Source organism: Cricetulus griseus, chromosome 2 (genome assembly GCF_003668045.3).
Source record: "Cricetulus griseus strain 17A/GY chromosome 2, alternate assembly CriGri-PICRH-1.0, whole genome shotgun sequence".
NCBI lineage: Eukaryota > Metazoa > Chordata > Mammalia > Rodentia > Cricetidae > Cricetulus > Cricetulus griseus.
Genome location: NC_048595.1, coordinates 125,388,854 through 125,409,008, shown reverse-complemented (window position 1 = coordinate 125,409,008; position 20,155 = coordinate 125,388,854). Strand labels below are relative to the sequence as shown.

The window sequence follows — 20,155 nt, the reverse complement described above, 5'->3', positions numbered from 1 at the left end:
TTGTTGATCAGAATACCATTATGTAGCATACTACTGTTAATATTCACGTAAGTTATGTCACAGTTATAGAAGGCAAAGGCAGATTGCTTCCGGTGAGCTCAAGGTTCTAGACCAGCCAGGACTACATAGTGAAACCCTGTTTCCCAATAAGAAAAAAGAAACAGCAACAATCACAAAACCCCTAAAAACCATGTATCTAATTTATTTTAAGTTTTTAGTTTTCAAACTTTCCTTATTCCTGCTAATAGATAAAATCACACCAACTTGTTATTAAACTTCATGAAAATATATTCCTTGAGGAGAAGGTTTTTGTTTGTTTGTTTTTTGAGACAGGGTTTCTCTGTGGCTTTGGAGGCTGTCCTGGAACTAGCTCTTATAGACCAGGCTGGTCTTGAACTCACAGAGATCCACCTGCCTCTGCCTCCCAAGTGCTCCACCAACGCCTGTTGAGGAGGTTTCGTTGCTGTTTTGTTTTGTCTTGAACTTGAACTTGAGAGCCTCAAAAATCTGCTCCCCCTTTTTGTGCAGTGCTAGGGACTGAACCCAGGACCTTGCACGTGTTAGGCAATCAGTGTACCCCTAGCCCAAGCAGAGGTTTTCCATTTTTATATGTAAGTCAATTACAGCAAATAAGATGGGTGCCTTTTTTCAGAGTGTAAGATGGTCAGTGCAATGTTCAGGAGTCCTTGAGACCATCCCTACATTTGAAAGGAACTACAAGTTTGGAATTTCCCAAAAACATGTTTGGGTTTGTAGATGGAAGTTTTTCTGTCCTACAACTGCATGAAAATAAACACACACAGGTTTATCAGCCAAGATCTCAGGCTTATTTCTAACTGTTACATTTAAATTAACCCATATTTCTATTTATGCTTTGTCACCTGGCTCATGGTGTATTACCTCATTTTCTACATGCCCTGCTTCCTTGGCACCTGGCTGTTGTCTCTCAACTCCTTGACTCCTCCTTTCTTCATCCCAGTGCCCTCAATTTGATTGTCCTGCCTAATCAGCTTCTTTATTAACCAATGAGAGTAATACATATTCACAGTGTGCATATTCCACAGCATGGGTTTTATTACTAGGATTTACACAACCAGAATAGTGAAACAGGCTGTATAATGAGAGAAGAAAGAGACACACAGAATAGGGTCTAGGAGACACATGGGCATAGGACACTAGCTGTCATGCTGTGGAGATGCACAGAAAGTGCCTTCTTTTCAGGAGGAGTGCAAACATGGTAGTACACAGGGGACACAGCTGTCAGTCAGGGAAGCCCTCGTGTTTAGTTGTTGTTGGTGTTCAGTCATATATGAAGGAGGGCACTTGTGGCTGGCCTGATTCTGAAGCCTCTCCAGAGATTGAATTGATACTTTGTGGCCCAAAGACCCACAATAAATGCTCTTAGCTTAACTCATAGCCTTGGCTTAACCACCCCATCTTCACAAAGCCATTCTTGTGAGACAGGTACTTAAATCCCAAGAGTGAAGGTCAGAGGCCAGAGCTCTCTTTGTGCAAGATTAACATGTATTCTCAAAAAGGAAGACGCATGAAAATAAGTATGACAAGAGGTCATTTGTGAGGCTTTTTGCGTGATAATTTATTATTAGATTGTAATTCAGAGCAAAGTATCCTTTCCCAGTTTGTCCCTTTCCTCTTCTCTACTTCCATCCTTTCTGATTTTTTTGTCCTTGTGTTGGAAATTAAATTAGGGCCTCATATATGCTAGACAAACACTCTTATCACTGAGCTATACTCCAGCCTCTTCTTTCTGTTTAAATAAAAGTGGATTAAAAACTGGACAAGGTGACTCACTTGAGTAATTATAGTACTACAGAAGTAGAAGCAGCAGAGTCAGAAGTTCAAGGTCATCCTTGGCTTGGCCACATCACAAGTTTTATATTAGCTTTTGATACTTGAAACCTTACCTAAAAAAAAAAATTAAAAGGAATGTCAGTATGGCAGCTTGTGCACTCAGAAGGCTGAAGCCGGAGGATTGCCTTGAGTTTGGGGACTACAGGGTGAGATTTTTCCCAAAGACCAAAGGAAAAGCAGCCACAGTGGCTCATGCCTGTAAACTCAAAAGGCTGAGGCAAGAGACTCACTCTAGTAAATGTCAGCCTAGTGAGTTCTCACACAACCTGGACCACTGAGGGATCTCATCCTGTCTCAAAACAAGGGAAAAAAAAACAGGAAAAGAAAAGAGGGCTTCACATGGAGGTGCACACCTTTAATCCCAGCACTTGGAAGCAGAGACGTGAGTCTGTGAGTTTGGTGCCAGCCTGGTCTACACAATGAGACCTTGTATCAAAAACAAATAACAACAAATTGGACACTAATCTGTTGCTGAAAATTAGAAGTAAAGATTTTTCATTATCCATTAATATTTGTGGGTAGTTAAACAGAATTTAGAAAGGAGAAATCAGATAGATAATGGTGGTTGTAGGATGTATGATATGTGACTTATTTTGATATGTGACATTTGTTTTTCAGCTTGAAATTCATTTGGACTCCTTATGTGTGCATGTTAGCAGCTTTTGGTGTGTGTTCTCCTGAACTTTGGATGACACTTTTAAAGTGGCTTCGATTAAGAACTGTACACCCAATATTGTTGGTGAGCCATTGTTATTTTGTGTTTAATACTTGTTTATTTTACAGTTATATAAAATAAAATGCTAGGGCCATAAAGATGGCTCAGTGGGGTAAAGGCACCTGCCCCAAGCCTGATGATTTGAGTTCAATCCCTGGACCCACATGATGGAAGGAGAGAACTATGCCCATTAGTTGCTCTACATGCACAGATGTATGTGTGTGCACATACATCTAGTAAATGTAGCCCAAGGCATTGAAATAGCCTCAATAAATTATATAACAAGTTTTGGGTAAAGTCAGGTAAGGCGGCTCACACCTTTAATCCCAGCACTCAGGAGGTAGAGGCAGGTGAATCTCTGTGAGATCCAGGCCATCCTGATCTACAGAGTATGTTCCAGGCCAGCCAGGGCTACACAGAGAAACCCTGTCTCGAAAAACCAAAATAAATAATGTTACAGGTAGTACAACAGATTATGATAAACATGCTTAACATGCTTTTTTTTTTTTTTTGGTTTTTCAAGACAGGGTTTCTCTGTAGCTTTGGAGGCTGTCCTGGAACTTGCTCTGTACACCAGGCTGGCCTTGAACTCACACAGATCCACCTGCCTCTGCCTCCGGAGTGCTGGGATTAAAGGGGAACCGCCACTGCCTGGCTATGATAAACATTTTTAAAATAAATTTTTATTTAAATTAAAAACAATCTTATTTTCCATACCAGTCCCAGTTCCCTCTCCCTCCCATCCTCCCATCGCCCACCACTAACTCCCCCATCCCCTCCCCAGGGAGGATGAGGCCTCCCATGGGGGACCATCAAAGTCTGTCATATCATTTGGGTCAGGGCCTAGGCCCTCTCCCATGTATCTAGGCTGAGAGAGTATCCCTCCATGGGGAATGGGCTCCCAAAGTCCATTTGTGCACTAGGGATAAATACTGGTTCTACTGCCAAAGGCCCCATAGACTGCCCAGGCCTCCCAACTGGCACCCACATTCAGAGTGCCTGGTTTGGTCCTATGCTGCTTTCCCAGCTGTCAGATTGGGGTCCTTCAGCTCCCACTTGCTCAAATCAGCTGTTTCTGTGGGTTTCCCCATCATGGTCTTGACCCCTTTGCTCATCACTCCTCCCTCTCTCTCTACAACTGGATTCCAGGAGTTCAGCTTAGCACTTAGGTGTGAATTTCTTCATCAGCTATTGGGTGAACGCTTTATGATGGCATTTAAGGTAGTCATCAATCTCATTATAGGGGAAGGGCATTTAAGGTAGCCTCTCCACTGTTGCTTAGGTTCTTAGTTAGGGTCATCCTTGTGGATCCCTGGAGATTTCCCTAGTGCCAGATTTCTCTTTAAACCTATACTGGCTCCCTCTATTAAGGTATCTCTTTTTTGCTCTCCTTCTCTATTCTTCCCCAAACTCAGTCTTCCTGATTCCAGACGTTCTCCCCCTGCCACCTCCCAATTTGCTCAGGATATCTTGTCTCCTTCCCCTTGGCTTCTAGCAATCCTCCTGCCTCAGCCTTCTGAAGAGCAGAGATTTTTCTGCATGGGTTTAGGTTTTAGAATATGTTCCTTGGTTTTACTTAGATCTTTGTTTGATTGCTCCACATGATTCCCATGTGAATATTTACACTCTTCTGCTGTGGTCTTTTTTTTTTTTTTAATGTATACAGTTATCTGCATGCATGTTTACACACCAGAAGAGGGCACCAGATCTCATTACGGATGGTTGTAAGCCACCATGTGGGTCCTGGGAATTGAACTCAGGACCTCTGGAAGAGCAGTCAGTGCTCTTAACCTCTGAGCCATCTCGCCAGCCCTTCTGCTGTGTTCTTAAAGTAAAGATAAAGTTTTAGAGTCCAGTGTGATAGACTAGGGTAGTTGAGACTGGAAGATTCCAAGTTTGAGGTCAGCCTTGGCTACCCAGTGAGATACTGTGTATAACACAAAACAAATGGAGGAGGGAGGGCGGGGTGTGGCTCAGTGGGATGCTTGTCTAGCATTTCTGAGGGTTCCAGTTGGATCCCCACCAAGGGGAAAACAGTGCCTAATGCTATAGAATGCTTCTACCTGGCAGGGAATTTCATGGTGATATGGTTTTCCCTGAGTGAGGCTCATCCATTGAATCTGAATGTCCAAACCCCTGTTATTTCCCCAAATACAGGAATCTGGGCAAAACTATTTGTGGTAGTGGGAGAGGGAACTCACTGTCTGTGCATCCTAATGGTTTTGAAGGAGATGAAACAATAACAAATAAATAAGCAAAACCCCTACCACAAATAGAATAGGAAGGACAGGTTTGAGCAAGATGATAAATTATGTTCAACAGTGTTCTTCTTATATTTTTCCAGTCTTAGTTGCAGAATTTGAATTTTCCTATTTTAACATAGTATGGTGATCTATGCTAGCTATTTTTCCTGTTTGGTTTCAGTGCCTTTTGCTGTTACCTTTTAATGCTAATTCACAATTACTTTTGAGTTCTTTATGACACAGAACTCTGGCAGGAGTTTCATGTATATTGGGGCTAAAGAGATGGCTCAGCAGTTAAGAGCATGACCTGCTCTACAGAGGACCTACATTAGCTTCCCAGCACCTATGTCAGGTGTCTTATAACCACCTGTAACTCCAGCTCCAGGGGAGCCAGCCAGAGCCTTCCACCTACCTTAGGCACCAACACTCAACATGCACATACTTACAGAGAGATACACACTCCTACGTAAACCAAAAGGAAAATAAATCTTTTGCAGTTTTACATATTTGCTATTTGAAATATCATTATGAAAGTAATGTTTTCTAGTTTGTTCTGTGAGATAGACTCACTCAGATTGGCATCAAATCCTCAGTCCTCCTGCTTATCTCAATTTTAGGATTACAGGCAACCAGAAGTTCAGATCAACGAAGCATTGACTTTTTTAATATTTTAAAAATTATTTTATTTATTTACAGACAGAATTTCTCTGTGTAGACCAGATTGGCCTTGAACTTCCATAGATTCCCCTGCCTCCGGCTGCTGGTGCTGACACTAAAGGCGTGCACCACCATGCTCTGAAAAAGCATGTATGTGCTTTAGTGCATATATGTGCACTACATGTGTGCATGAGCCTGTGGACATTAGGAGAGGTGTTACAGTCTGCTGTGAGCCACTATGTTGTTGCTGGGGACTGACCCCTGGTCCTCTGCAAGAGCACTAAGCACTCTGTAACTGTTGAGTTGTCTTTCTGGCACACAGCATTAATTTTGATTTTGTTTTAGACGGAATCTCACTGTGTAGCCCTGGTTGGACTGTAGCTAGTTCTGTAGACCTAGTGGTCTTGAATGCAGATCCTTCTACCTCTACCTCCCAAGTGCTGGGATTAAAGGCATGTGTCACCATGCACCCTCCCTTTTTGATGGTCTTATATATAGCAATATATATATTTGTTTTGTTTTTCAAGACAGGGTTTCTCTGTAGCTTTGGAGCCTGTCCTGGAACTCACTCTGGAGACCAGGCTGAACTTAAACTCACAGAGATCCGCCTGCCTCTGCCTCCCAAGTGCTGGGATCAAAGGCGAGTGCCGCCGCCACCGCCACCGCCACCACCACCACCTGACTGTAGCAAATATTTTTACCAACACTTCAGTGTGTTTGAAACACATTCACTCACTTCACTTTGAACTAGATTCATACTTATGTCAGTCTCTCTGATTGAATTTTTAACTATAAGGATAGTCAATGGGTCATAGAATTAATGTGAATACTTTTAGCATATATTCTAAAATGCTTACCCAGAACCCTTTTTCCTTTACCATTTTAGGCTCTTATTCTGAGCATGGCTGTGCCCACTATTATAGGTCTAAGTTTGTGGAAAGAGGTAAGAAAATTGAATTTTTATACTATGAAAATGTATTTATATATGAAGTGATAGATGTGTGTGCGTGCGTGGGCGCACGAAGCTTCTATCAAGGCATTGCACTAACCAAGCTTATTTATTTGTTTGTTTTGGTTTTTCTAAATAGGGTTTCTCTGTGTAACAGCCCTGGCTGTCCTGGAACTCACTCTGTAGACCAGACTGGCCTTGAACTCACAGAGATTTGCCTGCCCCTGCCTCCTGAAAAACTGATTATTGTTTCTGTTGCCTCCTTTTTCTTCTTTTCCCCCATTAGGAACCTAACAAAAGAACCAAAACAAATTTTGTTTTTCTTCCTTTTTCCTTTTTTTTTTTTTTTTTTTAGGCAGGATTTCACTGCTGGCTGTTTTGGAATTCATTCCATAGATAAGGCTGAAGGCTGGCCTCCAACTCATGGAAATCTGCTTGCCTCTTCCTCCCAAGTGCTGGGATTAAAGACATGCACTACCAACTTCTCCTAAAACATTTTATACCTTTGTTTGCTTGTTGTCTTTTGAGACCAGGTCTCACTATGTAGCCCAGGCTAGCCTTGCTTTTGTGGTGACAGCGAGCCCCCTGACTCGGCATCTCAAGTGTTGGGATTACACATAGTTCCAGTATATCCAGCCTAAGACATCCTTAGAATGCCATCCAATGCAGTTTCCTTTAATGCCATTGTCAATTCTTAACACAATTGACAAAATTGTTGGTAATTTCAGTTCTAACATCTGTGAAATGAAATAAAGTTTTTGGCTTAACATAATGTAACAGAAAACTAACTGCCAATAAACTTGCAAAGTATTTGTATTGGAATTTGTTATTTAATATGTCTATGCATTGAAAGATACAACTGATGATTGTTTAGTAATAACATTAAATGTCTATGCATAAATGATATAGCTGATAATTGTGATAACATTAGTTACTGAGTCTAAGCAGTGAGTAAACTATAAAGTTATAATAATTATTCAGGATGAGAAGATGAATTAGTCAGTGAAAATGGCAGAGACCCATTAGCTTTGTCAGGTTAACAGTGTTTAAAGTTAGTCTTTTGGAATACTGTGAAACAATTTTAGACTTTCCAGTTACTTATACCTATGGGTATTTTGTTTTGTGTTTTAGTTTTTTCCAAGATTAATTACAGAATTAACAGAACTACAGGAATTCTATGATCCAGATACAGTGGAACTTATGACCTGGATAAAGTAAGGACCAAATTGCCCAAGACTGTTGTTAAGTGTCATTAACTGGTTATTGTATGATATCTCATGAGCTAAGGGACAATGATAAATGGATTGTTCTCCACATTCATTTGTAAATGTTGACATGACATTGGTAAGTATTAAATTGGAGGTTTGGAGGCCCTCCTTTGCATACAGCAGAAATGTGGATGCACTTATAGGGACAGAATCCTTTGCTTACTTGTGGATAACTCCAGGACTTAGAAAAGGTTGTATTGTTGGGGAAAACATCAAATAACAAAATATCCAAGATAGCCATGTTCCTCTGCTAATTGGACACAACCACAACAATGAAGTCAAACTCCTCTCTTGAGTGTATAGTAATGGATCTGAATTTACATGGGCTTGGAGTTTGATGTTATACTTGTATGTTTCAGGAAACCTGAGGTATTGAAATGTTCATGCAAAGTAGCCCTGAGTTGGTTCCTCTTCAACTCATGTTATACAGAATTCCATAAATAGTTTTATGAAACTCTGAAGTAACAAACAAATGAGAAAAAAATTGAGCATAGCAAATGCCAGCTATTCTTTGTGATAAATAGTAGAATTGACTTTAGCAATTTGTGGTAATTTTTGTTTTTTCCTTTTTGGTATGTAACAGACTGTCATAAACTTTATGACAACAGTTAGTGTTTTGCACATTTTTTGAGGGACAACAAGTAGTAACACGGTTGGGAAGTTTTTTTCTGGCTTCAGCTAGCTCAAGTGGGACTGGGTAGTCTGACATGGCTTCTTTTGCCTGTCTGTATTCAACTAGTTGTCACCTGAGATGAGATTAACTTGGCCTGTGGTCTAGTGCTATGTGCACCTGTTTATGAGGTAGTAGCTGTGGAATTCCCAAGACTAACAATGTGGACATGGTTCAGTATAAAGCACACTGTTGTAATATTGTGCTGTGATAAAACACCATGACCAAAAGAGCTTGGAGAGGAAAGGATTTAATTTCACTTATACTTTTATATCAGAGTCCTTCAGTGAAGGAAGTCAGGACAGGAATCTGCAGATAGGAGCTGATACAGTGACCATGCTGCTTACTGGCTTCTTCTTCATAGCTTGTCCAGTCTGCTTTTTTTTCTTTCTTTCTTTCTTTTTTTCTTTCTTTCTTTCTTTCTTCCGTCCATTGTCCTTCCTTCCTTCCTTTTTTTTTTTTTTTTTTTTTTTTTTTTTTTGTTTTGTTTTTGAGACAGGGTTTCTCTGTAGACCAGGCTGGCCTCAAACTCACAGAGGTTTGCCTGCCTCTGCCTCCCCAAGTGCTGGGTTTAAAGGTGTGTACACCACCACTGCCCAGCCAGCCTGCTTTCTTCTAGCGCTCAGGACCACCCTCACAGGGGTGACACCATGCCCCGTGAACTGGATCTACCCACATCAATTATGAATGAAGACAAGAGTCTCTCCTCCCAAATATTTCTCTAGCTTATATAAAGTTGACATGAAACAAGCCCACACACAACTATTGTCCTATTGATCCAGCAAATCACAAGGCTAGGATTAGCATTTCCCTCCATAACCATGGTAAGAGAGAAGAATTACTACAGCCATTTTTGTAATCAATCTACTCCTGGGTAGAGACTTCCAAATAGCTGTGTTGAAAGTTGTTAAAGATACGTAAAGAAACAAAACACTAAAAGTTGTGAAATACTTTTAAAAAGTCCTGGAAGAGGCCAAGTGGTGGTGTACACCTTTTAAGCCCAGCCCTAGGAGACAGAGGCAGGTAGATCTCTGAGTTTGTGGTCATGCTGGTCTACAGAGTGAGTTCCAGCACAGTCAGGGCTACACAGATAAACCTTGTCTGGGGTGGTGGGCAGTGGGGGAGGGGATAGAGGCAACATGGCAAAAGGCCTGTACAGTTGGATGTTGGATAATTGGATATTTATCTGAGTATAATTAGTTTGGTCTAAGTCTGTTTCCTTATTCCAGAGTCTTCCATTGGCCAGGTACTGTTCCTTTTCTTCTTGAACTTAGCTCTAGCCATGGTACATATACTCAGCCAAATGCTGAGTAGTCCATATCTGAAGTGAATAGATCATTAAGTTTGGCTGGAGGTGCAGCTCAGAGGTAGAATGCATATGTGCCTGTGTCTTAGGGTTTCTGTTGCTGTCAAAGAGACACCATTGCCATGGCAACTCTTATGAGTAAAACATTTAATTCAGGTGGTTCACTTAGAGTTTTAGAAGCTCAGTCCATTATCATCATGTTGGAGAGCATGGTGGCTTGCAGGCAGACATGGTGCTGGCTGCATCTTGATCAGAAGGCAACAGGAAGTGGTCTGTCTCACTGGGCCGTGTCTTAAGCATTTATGCGACCTCAAAGCCCATCCCCACAGTAACACACTTCCTCCAACAAAGCCACACCTCTTAATGGTGCCACTCCTTTGAGCTTATGTGGGCCAATTACATTCAAACTACCACAGCATGTGTGCACCTGGTGTGTGTGTAAAAGTCAGAGAACAATTTGCATGAGTAAGTTATTTCCACTATATCGTCCTGGCATCAAGCTCATGCCATCAGGTTTGGCAGCAAGCATCTTTACCTGTCGGGCCCTTTCTCCAGTCTGATAGAGTACTCTTTGAAGTTTCCTCCTAGCACTGTGAAAATGAGGAGGATGGAAGGCACTTGGTTGTTGTTTCCCACCCTCTGAGTGGATATGAGACTGTAGTGGACTTAATGTGGAGAGGTCTACACTGCTGTCAGGAGACAGAGGAGCAGAAGGGTGAATGAATGTGGAAGGATTTGAGTTGCCTGGGTAAGTGTTTGCAGATCATGTGAGCACTAGCCACCCTCTCTGGTGGAGCATATTTTTGGTTGTGAGCCTAGCCTTTAGCAGCTGAGCCATCTCTCCAGCCCATATTCTTTTTTTTTTTTTTTTTTTTTTTTTTTTTTTTTTTTTTTGGTTTTTTCGAGACAGGGCTTCTCTGTGTAGTTTTGGAGCTATCCTGGCACTCGCTCTGGAGACCAGATTGGCCTCGAACTCACAGAGATCTGCCTGCCTCTTGCCTCCTAGTGCTGGGAATAAAGGCGTGCACCTCCAACGCCCAGCCATATTCTTGTTTCTTATCTCCACTTTTTCTGCATCTTTGGTACTTAAAACAGCTGCTAGCATATAGTAGATGTTCAGTCTAGCCTGCTTTTTAATGAATACGTGAGTGAAATGAACTGCACTGACTTTGAAATCTAAGTGCCATATATTTCAACTAGCTGGTATTTGAGAGTTGGCATAAAGCAGTGATCTTACTAGCGTATTTGCTCTTTTATCATATGATCTTTTGGTTCTTTACAGGAGGCAAGCCCCAGTTGCAGCTGTGTTTGCAGGAAGTCCACAGTTAATGGGTGTGATTAAGCTGTGTACTGGGTGGATGGTGACGAGCCTGCCACTTTATAGTGATGATGACCTTCTTAGGAGAAATGAAAACGTAAGTCATTTCAGGTCCTACATTTGGGAATTTTAAAGTAACCCTATAATTTTATCTTGTTCTGTGCTGATGAGTGTTTCCTGATAGCTAGGAAAATACAATTTTAGAAGATGTAATTCAGATTAGTTTTTAAAAAGTTGTTGGGAGGTTGAAACAGGAGGGCCATTGTGAGTTTGATACCAGCCTGTACTCCGTAGTGAGTTTCAGACTGGCCAGAGCTACATAGCAGGACCATCTCAAAACTGAAAAACATAAAAAGAAAAAAAAAGTTGTATTGTTAATTTAACCAAGAGAAAATCCAGGGTTAAATTCTGTGTTTTGTGAAGAGTATTACTACGCTTCTTGAGAGGTTCTTTCTATAACGCTGTCAGGGGAATGAATGGAGATTTATCAGAGTTTTAATTAAATATTTTATGTTTTATGGAACTCGGCTCCAAGAACAGTCATAACCTTAACTGCTGAGTCATCTCTCCATCCCTGTGAAGTGTATTGTATTAAAGCTGTGTAATTTTAATTAGCAGGTGCTTTCAGTGTCTTTTAAATTTTGTCTTAATTATTTCCTTTCAGATTTACCAGATCTATTCAAAGCGATCTGCTGAGGACATTTATAAAATACTGACATCTTATAAAGCTAACTACCTAATTGTAGAAGATGCCATCTGCAATGAGATGGGAACCACGAGAGGCTGCAGGGTTAAGGACTTATTAGATGTTGCCAATGGACATGTAAGTAACCATCTGAAAAGGTGATTGTTTCTTAGAAAAATGACTTTATTTAGCCTTGTAATCTTCTTACATGAGGTTAGCAGCTTTAGCAAGCCACCTTCTCTCTCTACTTACAGTAGCTACACTGCATACCTAGTAAGCAAGAAGACTCACAGGGGAGTTTGCAAGTCTGAGAAATCGTACTGTTGGGAGTAAATGCTTCTTCCTGAGAAAGTTAGACTGGGGGAGTTGGGAAAAGATGAATAGATCATTTTGAGTTGGAGGACAAATTCTGTTTAGGCCACAGCTAGGATTTTTCCTTTCCCTTCTGAAAAATGTTTGTCTTATAAGCCAAGATCAGTTTGGAGGTGAGGAATTTGTTTTCACAGTTTCCATCTTTCAGTACTGGAGAGACAGCTCAGCATTTAAGAGCCCCTCTTGCCCTCGAAGAGGACCCTGGTTCAGTCTCAGAGCTCACATAGCAGTTTGCAACCTTCAGGGGAATCTGATGCCCTCTTCTGGCCTCTGAGGGCACTGCATGCATGCCTGGCAAAACACACATAAAATAAAAATGTCTTTAAAATTTTTCCCATTCTCATGTCTTCATGACCCAATAAGCTTGCATTGTAAACTTACTTATGCTTTGTGTGTTTCGAATGTTCTCAGGGGTGCTTGATAATGTGATTTTGTTTTACTGGTGATAGATGGACTGTAATCAAGAAGTGATATTTAGGCTGGGCATTGGTGGTGCACACCTTTAATCCCAGCACTCGGGAGGCAGAGGCAGGTGGATCTCTGTGATTTCGAGACCAGCCTGGTCTACAGGAGCGAGCTAGTTCCAGGACAGCCTCCAAAGCCACAGAGAAACCCTGTCTCCAAAAACCAAAATAAATAAATAAATAAATAAAAGTCCCCCCCCCAAAAAAAAGAAGTGATATTTAGTAATTATTGGTATTTTTGTTTGCTCTCCCCTGTCTTTCTATTCTTTTTTATTTTTTGTTTTTGTTTTGTTGGTTTTTCGAGACAGGGTTTCTCTGTGTAGCTTTGGAGCCTATCCTGGCACTCGCTCTGTAGACCAGGCTGGCCTCGAACTCACAGAGATCCACCTGCCTCTGCCTCCTGAGTGCTGGGAATAAAGGTGTGTACCACCAACACCCGGCTCTATTCTTTTTAAAGATCTTATTTATTTACTTTACATTCTTATTGCAGTTTCCCCACCCTCCTGTTTGCCTCCCTCAATCCACTCCTCCTCTGTTTCTGTTCAGAAAGGAGCAGGCCTCACACAGGAATCAACAAAACATGGCATATCAAGTTGCCTTTCTAGTCCTTTGGGGCCCACCTTTCTGCTCTTGCTTTCATGTAGTACCAGATGTAGACATAAGCCACTTTACTATTAATGTTGGCTATCTTATGTCAGTTATAGGTGTTACAATAGTATTAGAAAAACAAACAAACCTGGGGCAGCAAGCTTGTTTAGTGGGTAAAGTCTGACAACCTGAGTTCCTTCCACCCCTGGGACTCCTGAAGGTTGTAAAGTTGTAAAGTTGTCTGCTGACCAAAACACACACACACACACACACACACACACACACACACACACACACACACACACACACAATAATGTAATAGAGAACCCACAAAACTTAATGTTAGCTGAGCTATGGCAGTGAGAGCACTGTTAGATGGGAATGTAAAAGCCTAGTGCTAGATAAGGATCATTTGTGCTTGTCTACTGGCTGCTTCTGACTTCATAGGAGGGAGATGGTGTGTTCATTTCCCATCCTTAGGAGCTGTATGATGGAGTTCTTCAGACCAGTCATGTCAGATTATAGGAACAATGTCAGCTAAATTTTAAAGTTCTTTACAAATTGCAAACATTTTATATTTCTCAATCAAAGTTCAGGAGTTAAGTGGTCATGATGAGGACTTAGGAAAGGCTTAAATTTGCTAAACAGCCTAAGATATTTTATAGTCATATTTAGGGATGATAATTTTCATATATATATCTGTATACACACCCTAGTACAAGGATTGCATTCCTCATAAATTTAGTAAGTTTTTTTATATTGTTTCTTGGTTTTTGACAGGTGGTTTGTGATGAAGGTGACAAATTAACCTATTCAAAGTATGGACGGTTTTGTCATGAGGTCAAAATTAACTATTCTCCATATGTGAATTATTTCACTCGAGTGTACTGGAACAGATCCTACTTTGTATATAAAGTCAACACTGTGATATCCTTCCAGTCTTGAAAATTACAGCCTTCCCTTCAGAGACCTGCTACTTGAAGTAAAATGCAATTTTCTGGACCTACACGGAGTCTTGCAAAAAGACTATGGAATCTGGAATGCTGCTGCTCTTCCCATGCCTGCTGCTGATTCTTGGGTTTAGGGTTCTGTTGGCAGTAGAAGATCAGATATCGCTGTCTTTAGTAAAATCTCAAGTCCACTGCTTCAACCTTCTTGACAGGTTTTACTTACTTACTACATGATTTAAAGATTTCCCTGTTGCATCATCTCCTCATAAATCTTATCTGTCATAATATAGGTCTTTAATTTGGATATTTTTCAGGGTCAGTGTTTACTTCAAAAACATAATTTTTAATGAGTACTTAATGTGATTTAATTCTGTAGTAGAAGAGAAAATTCTCCAAGCAAGTTTGTAACAGTTATAAATTTTTTACAACTAAAAGTAATTTAAATGTTAGTTAAAAATATGTGACATTTAAATTAAAAGGGAAATAACATAAAGGAAAGTGATTGTTTTTATGATACTGTTCCTGTCATCTGCTGCTCAAGTGACTTAGCAGGTTCTTAGCAATACATAGGATGAATTAGTACTTTAATTACTCCATAACTATTAAGTGATTGCCTTTTCTCACTTATGCCCATTAAGTTAACAATTTAATCATGCTAAAACAATAACTTATGTTTGTTTATATATATATATATATATATGTGTGTGTGTGTGTGTGTATACATGTATATGTGTGTATATACATACTGACACATATACATGGACATATATGCATACACATATATATGTATATATATGGACAATTTAAAAGAATTTTGTAGGGTTTTTTTGCCTGTGGAGTATACAGTTCTAATCACACGTTTTCTATGGACACAATAAGTAAAAATAATTAACACTGTCACAGTAATAATATGTAGACTACCGTGGGCACCAGTTTCTGGAGGAGTCTGCAGATGCTTTTAAACACACCTCTGCATATAGGTGTATTGGCTATAAACTATAACCAGTAAAGTGATATTATTCGTGAAACAATACATGCTTAACAGCAAGAGCAAAACGAGGGTTAAATAAAATTTTCAACAATTCACAGTATAAATGCTATATTCCTTTATATTCCTTTGTGTATTTTCAGTTTTATATCACTAAAAGAAATTCTAAGCCAGTGTAGTGACTTGTGCCTTTAATCCCAGCATATGGGAAGCAAAGGCAGGTAGATTTCTGTGAATTCCAGGACAACCAGAGTTGTCTTTGGAGAGGGGGAAAAATTGTAAATTAATTTGTCCTCTTAAAGAGATTTAAGATGCCTTTAATCCCACCACTTAGAGGCAGAGTCGGGTGGATCTCTGTGAATTTGAGGCCAACCTGGTCTACAAAGCAAGTTCCAGGACAGCCAGGATTGTTACACAGAGTAACCCTGTCTTGAAAAAAACCAAAAAGAAAAAAAGAGAGAGAGAGCTTCAGGAAAGATGAAGCCTGTAGATAAATGGTTTTTAATAAAATGAATATTTAATTTTCTATTATACATTTGTTCTGTGAACAGTTTCTCTAACTTTTTATTTGTTATAGTGCTATAAGATTGCATTTTCGGCATTGGTGGTGCCGCCTTTATTCCCAGCACTAGGGAGGCAGAGGCAGGCAAATCTGTGTGAGTTCAAGGCCAGCCTGATCTCCAGAGCGAGTGCCAGGATAGGCTCCAAAGCTACACAGAGAAACCCTGTCTCGAAAAACCAAAAAAAAAAAAAAAAAAAAGATTGCATTTTCAGAACTCCAAATTACCACATCGGGAGGCAAAATACTTCCTTTCTTTGTGTGATACATATGTACATATATTTTTTTTTCAAGTATGTGCACTTAGAATAACTTTAAGATGCTTTACCATTGTGGAGCTTTACTGACATCTGTCATACCTTCTAGTTAGAGCAGTGGTCCCGTTCATTCTTTTACATCCTTATTGTAACTATAGAAAAGCAGCTATAGCAATGGATCTCAGACTGACTCTGAACACCTTGATAGCCAAGTAGTGGTTAGCATCAGACTTTATTGAAAATTACAGGCTAGTATGCAGTGAGTAGTCTTGTGGTCATATTGTATGAAAGCATGTGGAAACAGCTTATGTATTGTAATGGGAAGTCCAAACCCTGTTTCCCTTGTAATATGAAATATTCAATTGAATTTTTACTGACATGGTAGCATGTGGTGTTTTAGTTTTTGTTTTACTTGCTGTAATAGTAAGTTGCTTGCTTCTGTTACCATATTTCTTAAATAGCTAGAAAGAACTTTTTAGTTGAAAGTTTATAATTCGTCCCAGGCAGTGGTGGTGCACTCTTTTATTCCAGCACTCAGGAGGCAGAGGCAAGAGGATCTCTGGGTTCAAGTCCATCCTGGCATACAGATTGAATTCCAGGACAGCCAGAGCTGCATAGTGAGACTCTCTTTCATATATATATATATATATATATATATATATATATATATATATATATAAAGTTTCTAATTAACTTTTCACTCAGCATGAACTGAAACGGAGAAGTAAGGTTTACTGTAGAAATCAAAATATTAGCTGTGACTGTAGGTCAGTGGCATAGTGCTGGGTTCGCATATACAAGGCCTTGGGTTCAGTCCCTAGCACAACTGAAAAAGAGACAAAAATGAAGGAAAGAAAAGAATAAAATGATAATGTTAGGCATGAGAGATAATTTGGTTCACTTCACCGTCACTAACACTAGGAAACTGTGTGTGCAAAGCATCTCATGTTTTATTAGGAATCTGTAGGGTAACAAGTGGGAGACTCTGAAGGTGGTTATAATTGGTAACCTAGAAGCTGTCAGATGCAACAGTGAAGCTCCCGTGAAGGAGCAGAGCTTATGGGATTGGGTGGAAAGAGTTCCTTAAAAAAATAGAAAACATTTTTGCTCGTAATATAACAAGCCCATTGAAATAAGTGCCTTAACTTCTTTATTTCTAAATTCATTTTATATTTCATACCATATTATCCATTTTCTTTTTCCATAAGAAAATATTGGTGACATTTCCACCTTGAGAAATCGCACTAAGGCTGAGAAGGAAGTCCCATGGTAGAGTCCTTTTCTAGTGTACAAGAGGCACTGTTTTATCTCCAGCACAACAAAAAATGTCTCCGTGCCATTGACACTTAACTTCAAATTCAACAATAAGCAAGTCTTTGTCAGGAACATACAGTCTCCTAAGTTAATTTATTTAGCCTCTTGAATGCCAAATAGTTCAACAAGTGAAACTGACTTCATAGGAGATGTAGTATGGACTCTGTGAGTTTAGTAATGTTTTTATGACTTTGGCATTTGTATCCTGGTGTTTTTATTATATTGGCAGAGTTTTACAATCTAAGTAGTATGTACTGTACTTCAGCACTAACTTTACACACACATCCACACTCTCACACACACAGAGGCTTTTCTTTCCAGGACAGTAACCCAAATTGCCAGTAGCATCAGTGTTCTGACTCTCTTCCATACCAGCCAGATTCAGTCAACAAAGAATGGAGAGATGGAGGTCAAAGTGTTAACAATTTGAGATTGAAAAACATGCCTAAAAATGGATTATTAATTTCTTATATAACTTTCCTATTAAATTTGTTTTGAGAAATCTTCTTTGGGGCCTCTTATTTTTGAACTGGTAACACATTTTGAAGCCTCTTTTTGTATGAAAGTAGTATTTTCTTCAGTTGGCAGAGTTTTTAACATTTCTGTGTAAATTGATCTTTTGGTAAATTTATTTTTATTGCATGAATATTTCAAAGACATATGCTACCAATTCTGTATACTTAAGAACCCTTTTAAAGCTAGTAATTACTTTCTAATTTATATCTTAGTATACCCTTCTTTTATCCAGCTTACTGTGTGTGGTGGTGCATACCTGTGATTCTAGCACTTGGGAGATAGAGACAGGAGGATCAAGTGTTCAAAGTCATCCTCAGCTATATAAATGAGTTTGAGACTAGCCTGGGCTGCATGAGGCACCCCCCCCATAAAGAAATAAGTTCATACATTAAATAAAGAGTCTCTGTTGTTGCTATTTGCTAATAGTGTTTAGACTCTATTTGTATTGGAATCCTGGCTCTGGCTGGGTGGTGGTGGCAGAAGCCTTAAATCCCAGAACTGGGAGGCAGAGCCAGGCAGATCTTTGCGAGTTTGAGGTCAGCCTGGGCTACAGAGTGAGTTCCAGGACAGCCAAGGCTACACAGATAAATCCCATCTCGGGAAAAAAAAAAACAAAGAATTCTGGCTCTGCAAATTACAAGGAAAATCAAACAACTTCTTACTTAAATTATTTAGTCTTTTAATGTGTAAGGCTAATTGCTTTAAATAAAATTAAATGCAGCAGTGCAAAAGAATATATATGATAGCTTATTTTCTGTCTAGTAAAGTTTCTAAATTAATATACTTACTTGCTTCTGTAATAAAATGGACATTTTGGAACCAAATGTGTTGAATTTAGTATAAAGGTTTTGTGAAAAAATGTCATAAAAGCAACATTCGGTATCTCTTTATTTACTTTTGGATGTTTTAAGCTGATAGCCTTGTACAGCTACTAAGGAGTGAATACAGCTGCCTTTATGTAGGTTTGTCTCTTAGTCAAATCTACATGACATATATGTATTTAAATTAAATGTGTTCTTCCTGTAACTAAGGTTGGATCTCTGTGAAATTATAAAATGTCAGGAAATGCAAATACTTTACAAGAGTTGTCTATAGACAGTTTCATTCCAGATTTTGTAACATAAATGTCCTTTATCAACGATGGTTCTTTCATGTTCCTTTACTCTCCTTGTTTTGTTTTCATAATAAAACCTCTCAGAATTTTAAGCTGTCTCTTACTCATACTTGAACTTTCTTGTTAAATTTACTGAGATATAATTAATGCATCGTTCAACTCACTCATTTAATAATTCAGTGGTTTGCAGTAGTATTCACAGTTATCACCACAGCCAACTTCAAGACATCTTCATCACCCCCCACAAGTAAATTCCATTCTTTTTAGCTGTCAGCTGTAACTACCCTGTCCCCAGCGTTAGGCAATTCTCACTAATCTACATATATATTTTCTGGATATTGCATACTAAATGGAATCACATATATTTGATGCCTGGCTGCTTTCACCTGACATAATATTGCCAAGACTTATCCATGCTGTAGCATGTATCATTCCTTTTTAGTGTGTGTGAAGTATATTTCTTTCTGTCTTTCTAGAGCAGTAGTCCTCAACTTTCCCAATCCTGCATACCTTTTAATACAGTTATAGTGACCCCCAACTACAAAATTATTTTTGTTGCTACTTCATAAGTGTAATTTTGCTACTGTTATGAATTCTAATGTAAATATCTGTGTTTTCTAATGGTCCCTCCCCCCCAATCAGGGTTTCTTTGTGTAACAGCTCTGGCTGTCCTGGAACTCACTTTATAGACCAGGCTGGCCTAGAAATCACAGAGAACCACCTGCCTCTGCCTCCCAAGTGCTGGGATTCAAGGTGTGAACTGCTTCCACTGGGCTGTTTTTTTTGTTTTTGTTTTTGTTTTTTTTCTTTTTTCCAATGGTCTTAGGCAACCCCTGTGAAAGGTTGTTTGACCTTCTAGGGGGTTGTGACCCACAGGTTACTAAAATACCAGGTTCACAGTGGAGACAATAAATTTTTAAGCTATTACCTTCTCATGGAGAAGCTAAGCCTGGTTTCTTATCTGTGTTTCTCTTTTCATATCTATACTGTTCTCTACTCTATAGACCCACTTGCTAAATTTTTTATTTAAATTTTTAAAAATTTATGTGTGTGAGGATTTTTTCCCTGTATGTGTAATTTTGCTCACTACCTATGTGCAATGACGGCATAGTATTTTCTAGAACTGGTTACAGATGGTTGTGAGCCACCAAGTGGGTGCTGGGAGTCAAATGCAGGCTTTTTTTTTTTTTTTTTTTTTTTTTTTTTTTTTTTTTTGCTTTTGGGGTATGCTGAGGGATAGTACAGGAATTTGAACCCAGGGCCTTTACATGTCAAGCAAGTGATCTACCACTGAGCTACAGCCTCAGCTCCACCTTCTAAGTCTAGTGTCTACCACAGCTAGTCTTGGTT

General features: G+C 39.4%; 1 protein-coding gene across 3 annotated transcripts in view; it reads left to right on the top strand.

Annotated features, from left to right (window-relative positions):
- The window catches only part of Dpy19l4 (dpy-19 like 4), a 55,993-nt gene extending 37,096 nt beyond the window's left edge, over window positions 1-18,897 (top strand). For 2 of the 3 annotated variants that reach the window (XM_027403508.2, XM_027403510.2), the window contains 6 exons: window positions 2,491-2,611; window positions 6,374-6,430; window positions 7,568-7,650; window positions 10,963-11,095; window positions 11,663-11,821; window positions 13,888-18,897. In XM_027403508.2, coding sequence (XP_027259309.2) covers window positions 2,491-2,611; window positions 6,374-6,430; window positions 7,568-7,650; window positions 10,963-11,095; window positions 11,663-11,821; window positions 13,888-14,052 — 718 coding nt within the window. In that variant the 3' untranslated portion in view covers window positions 14,053-18,897. Of the gene's footprint in view, window positions 1-2,490; window positions 2,612-6,373; window positions 6,431-7,567; window positions 7,651-10,962; window positions 11,096-11,662; window positions 11,822-12,189; window positions 12,376-13,887 lie in introns of those variants that run through there. The other variant, XM_027403509.2, reaches the window with a different exon arrangement.
- Window positions 18,898-20,155: the final 1,258 nt, after the last annotated feature.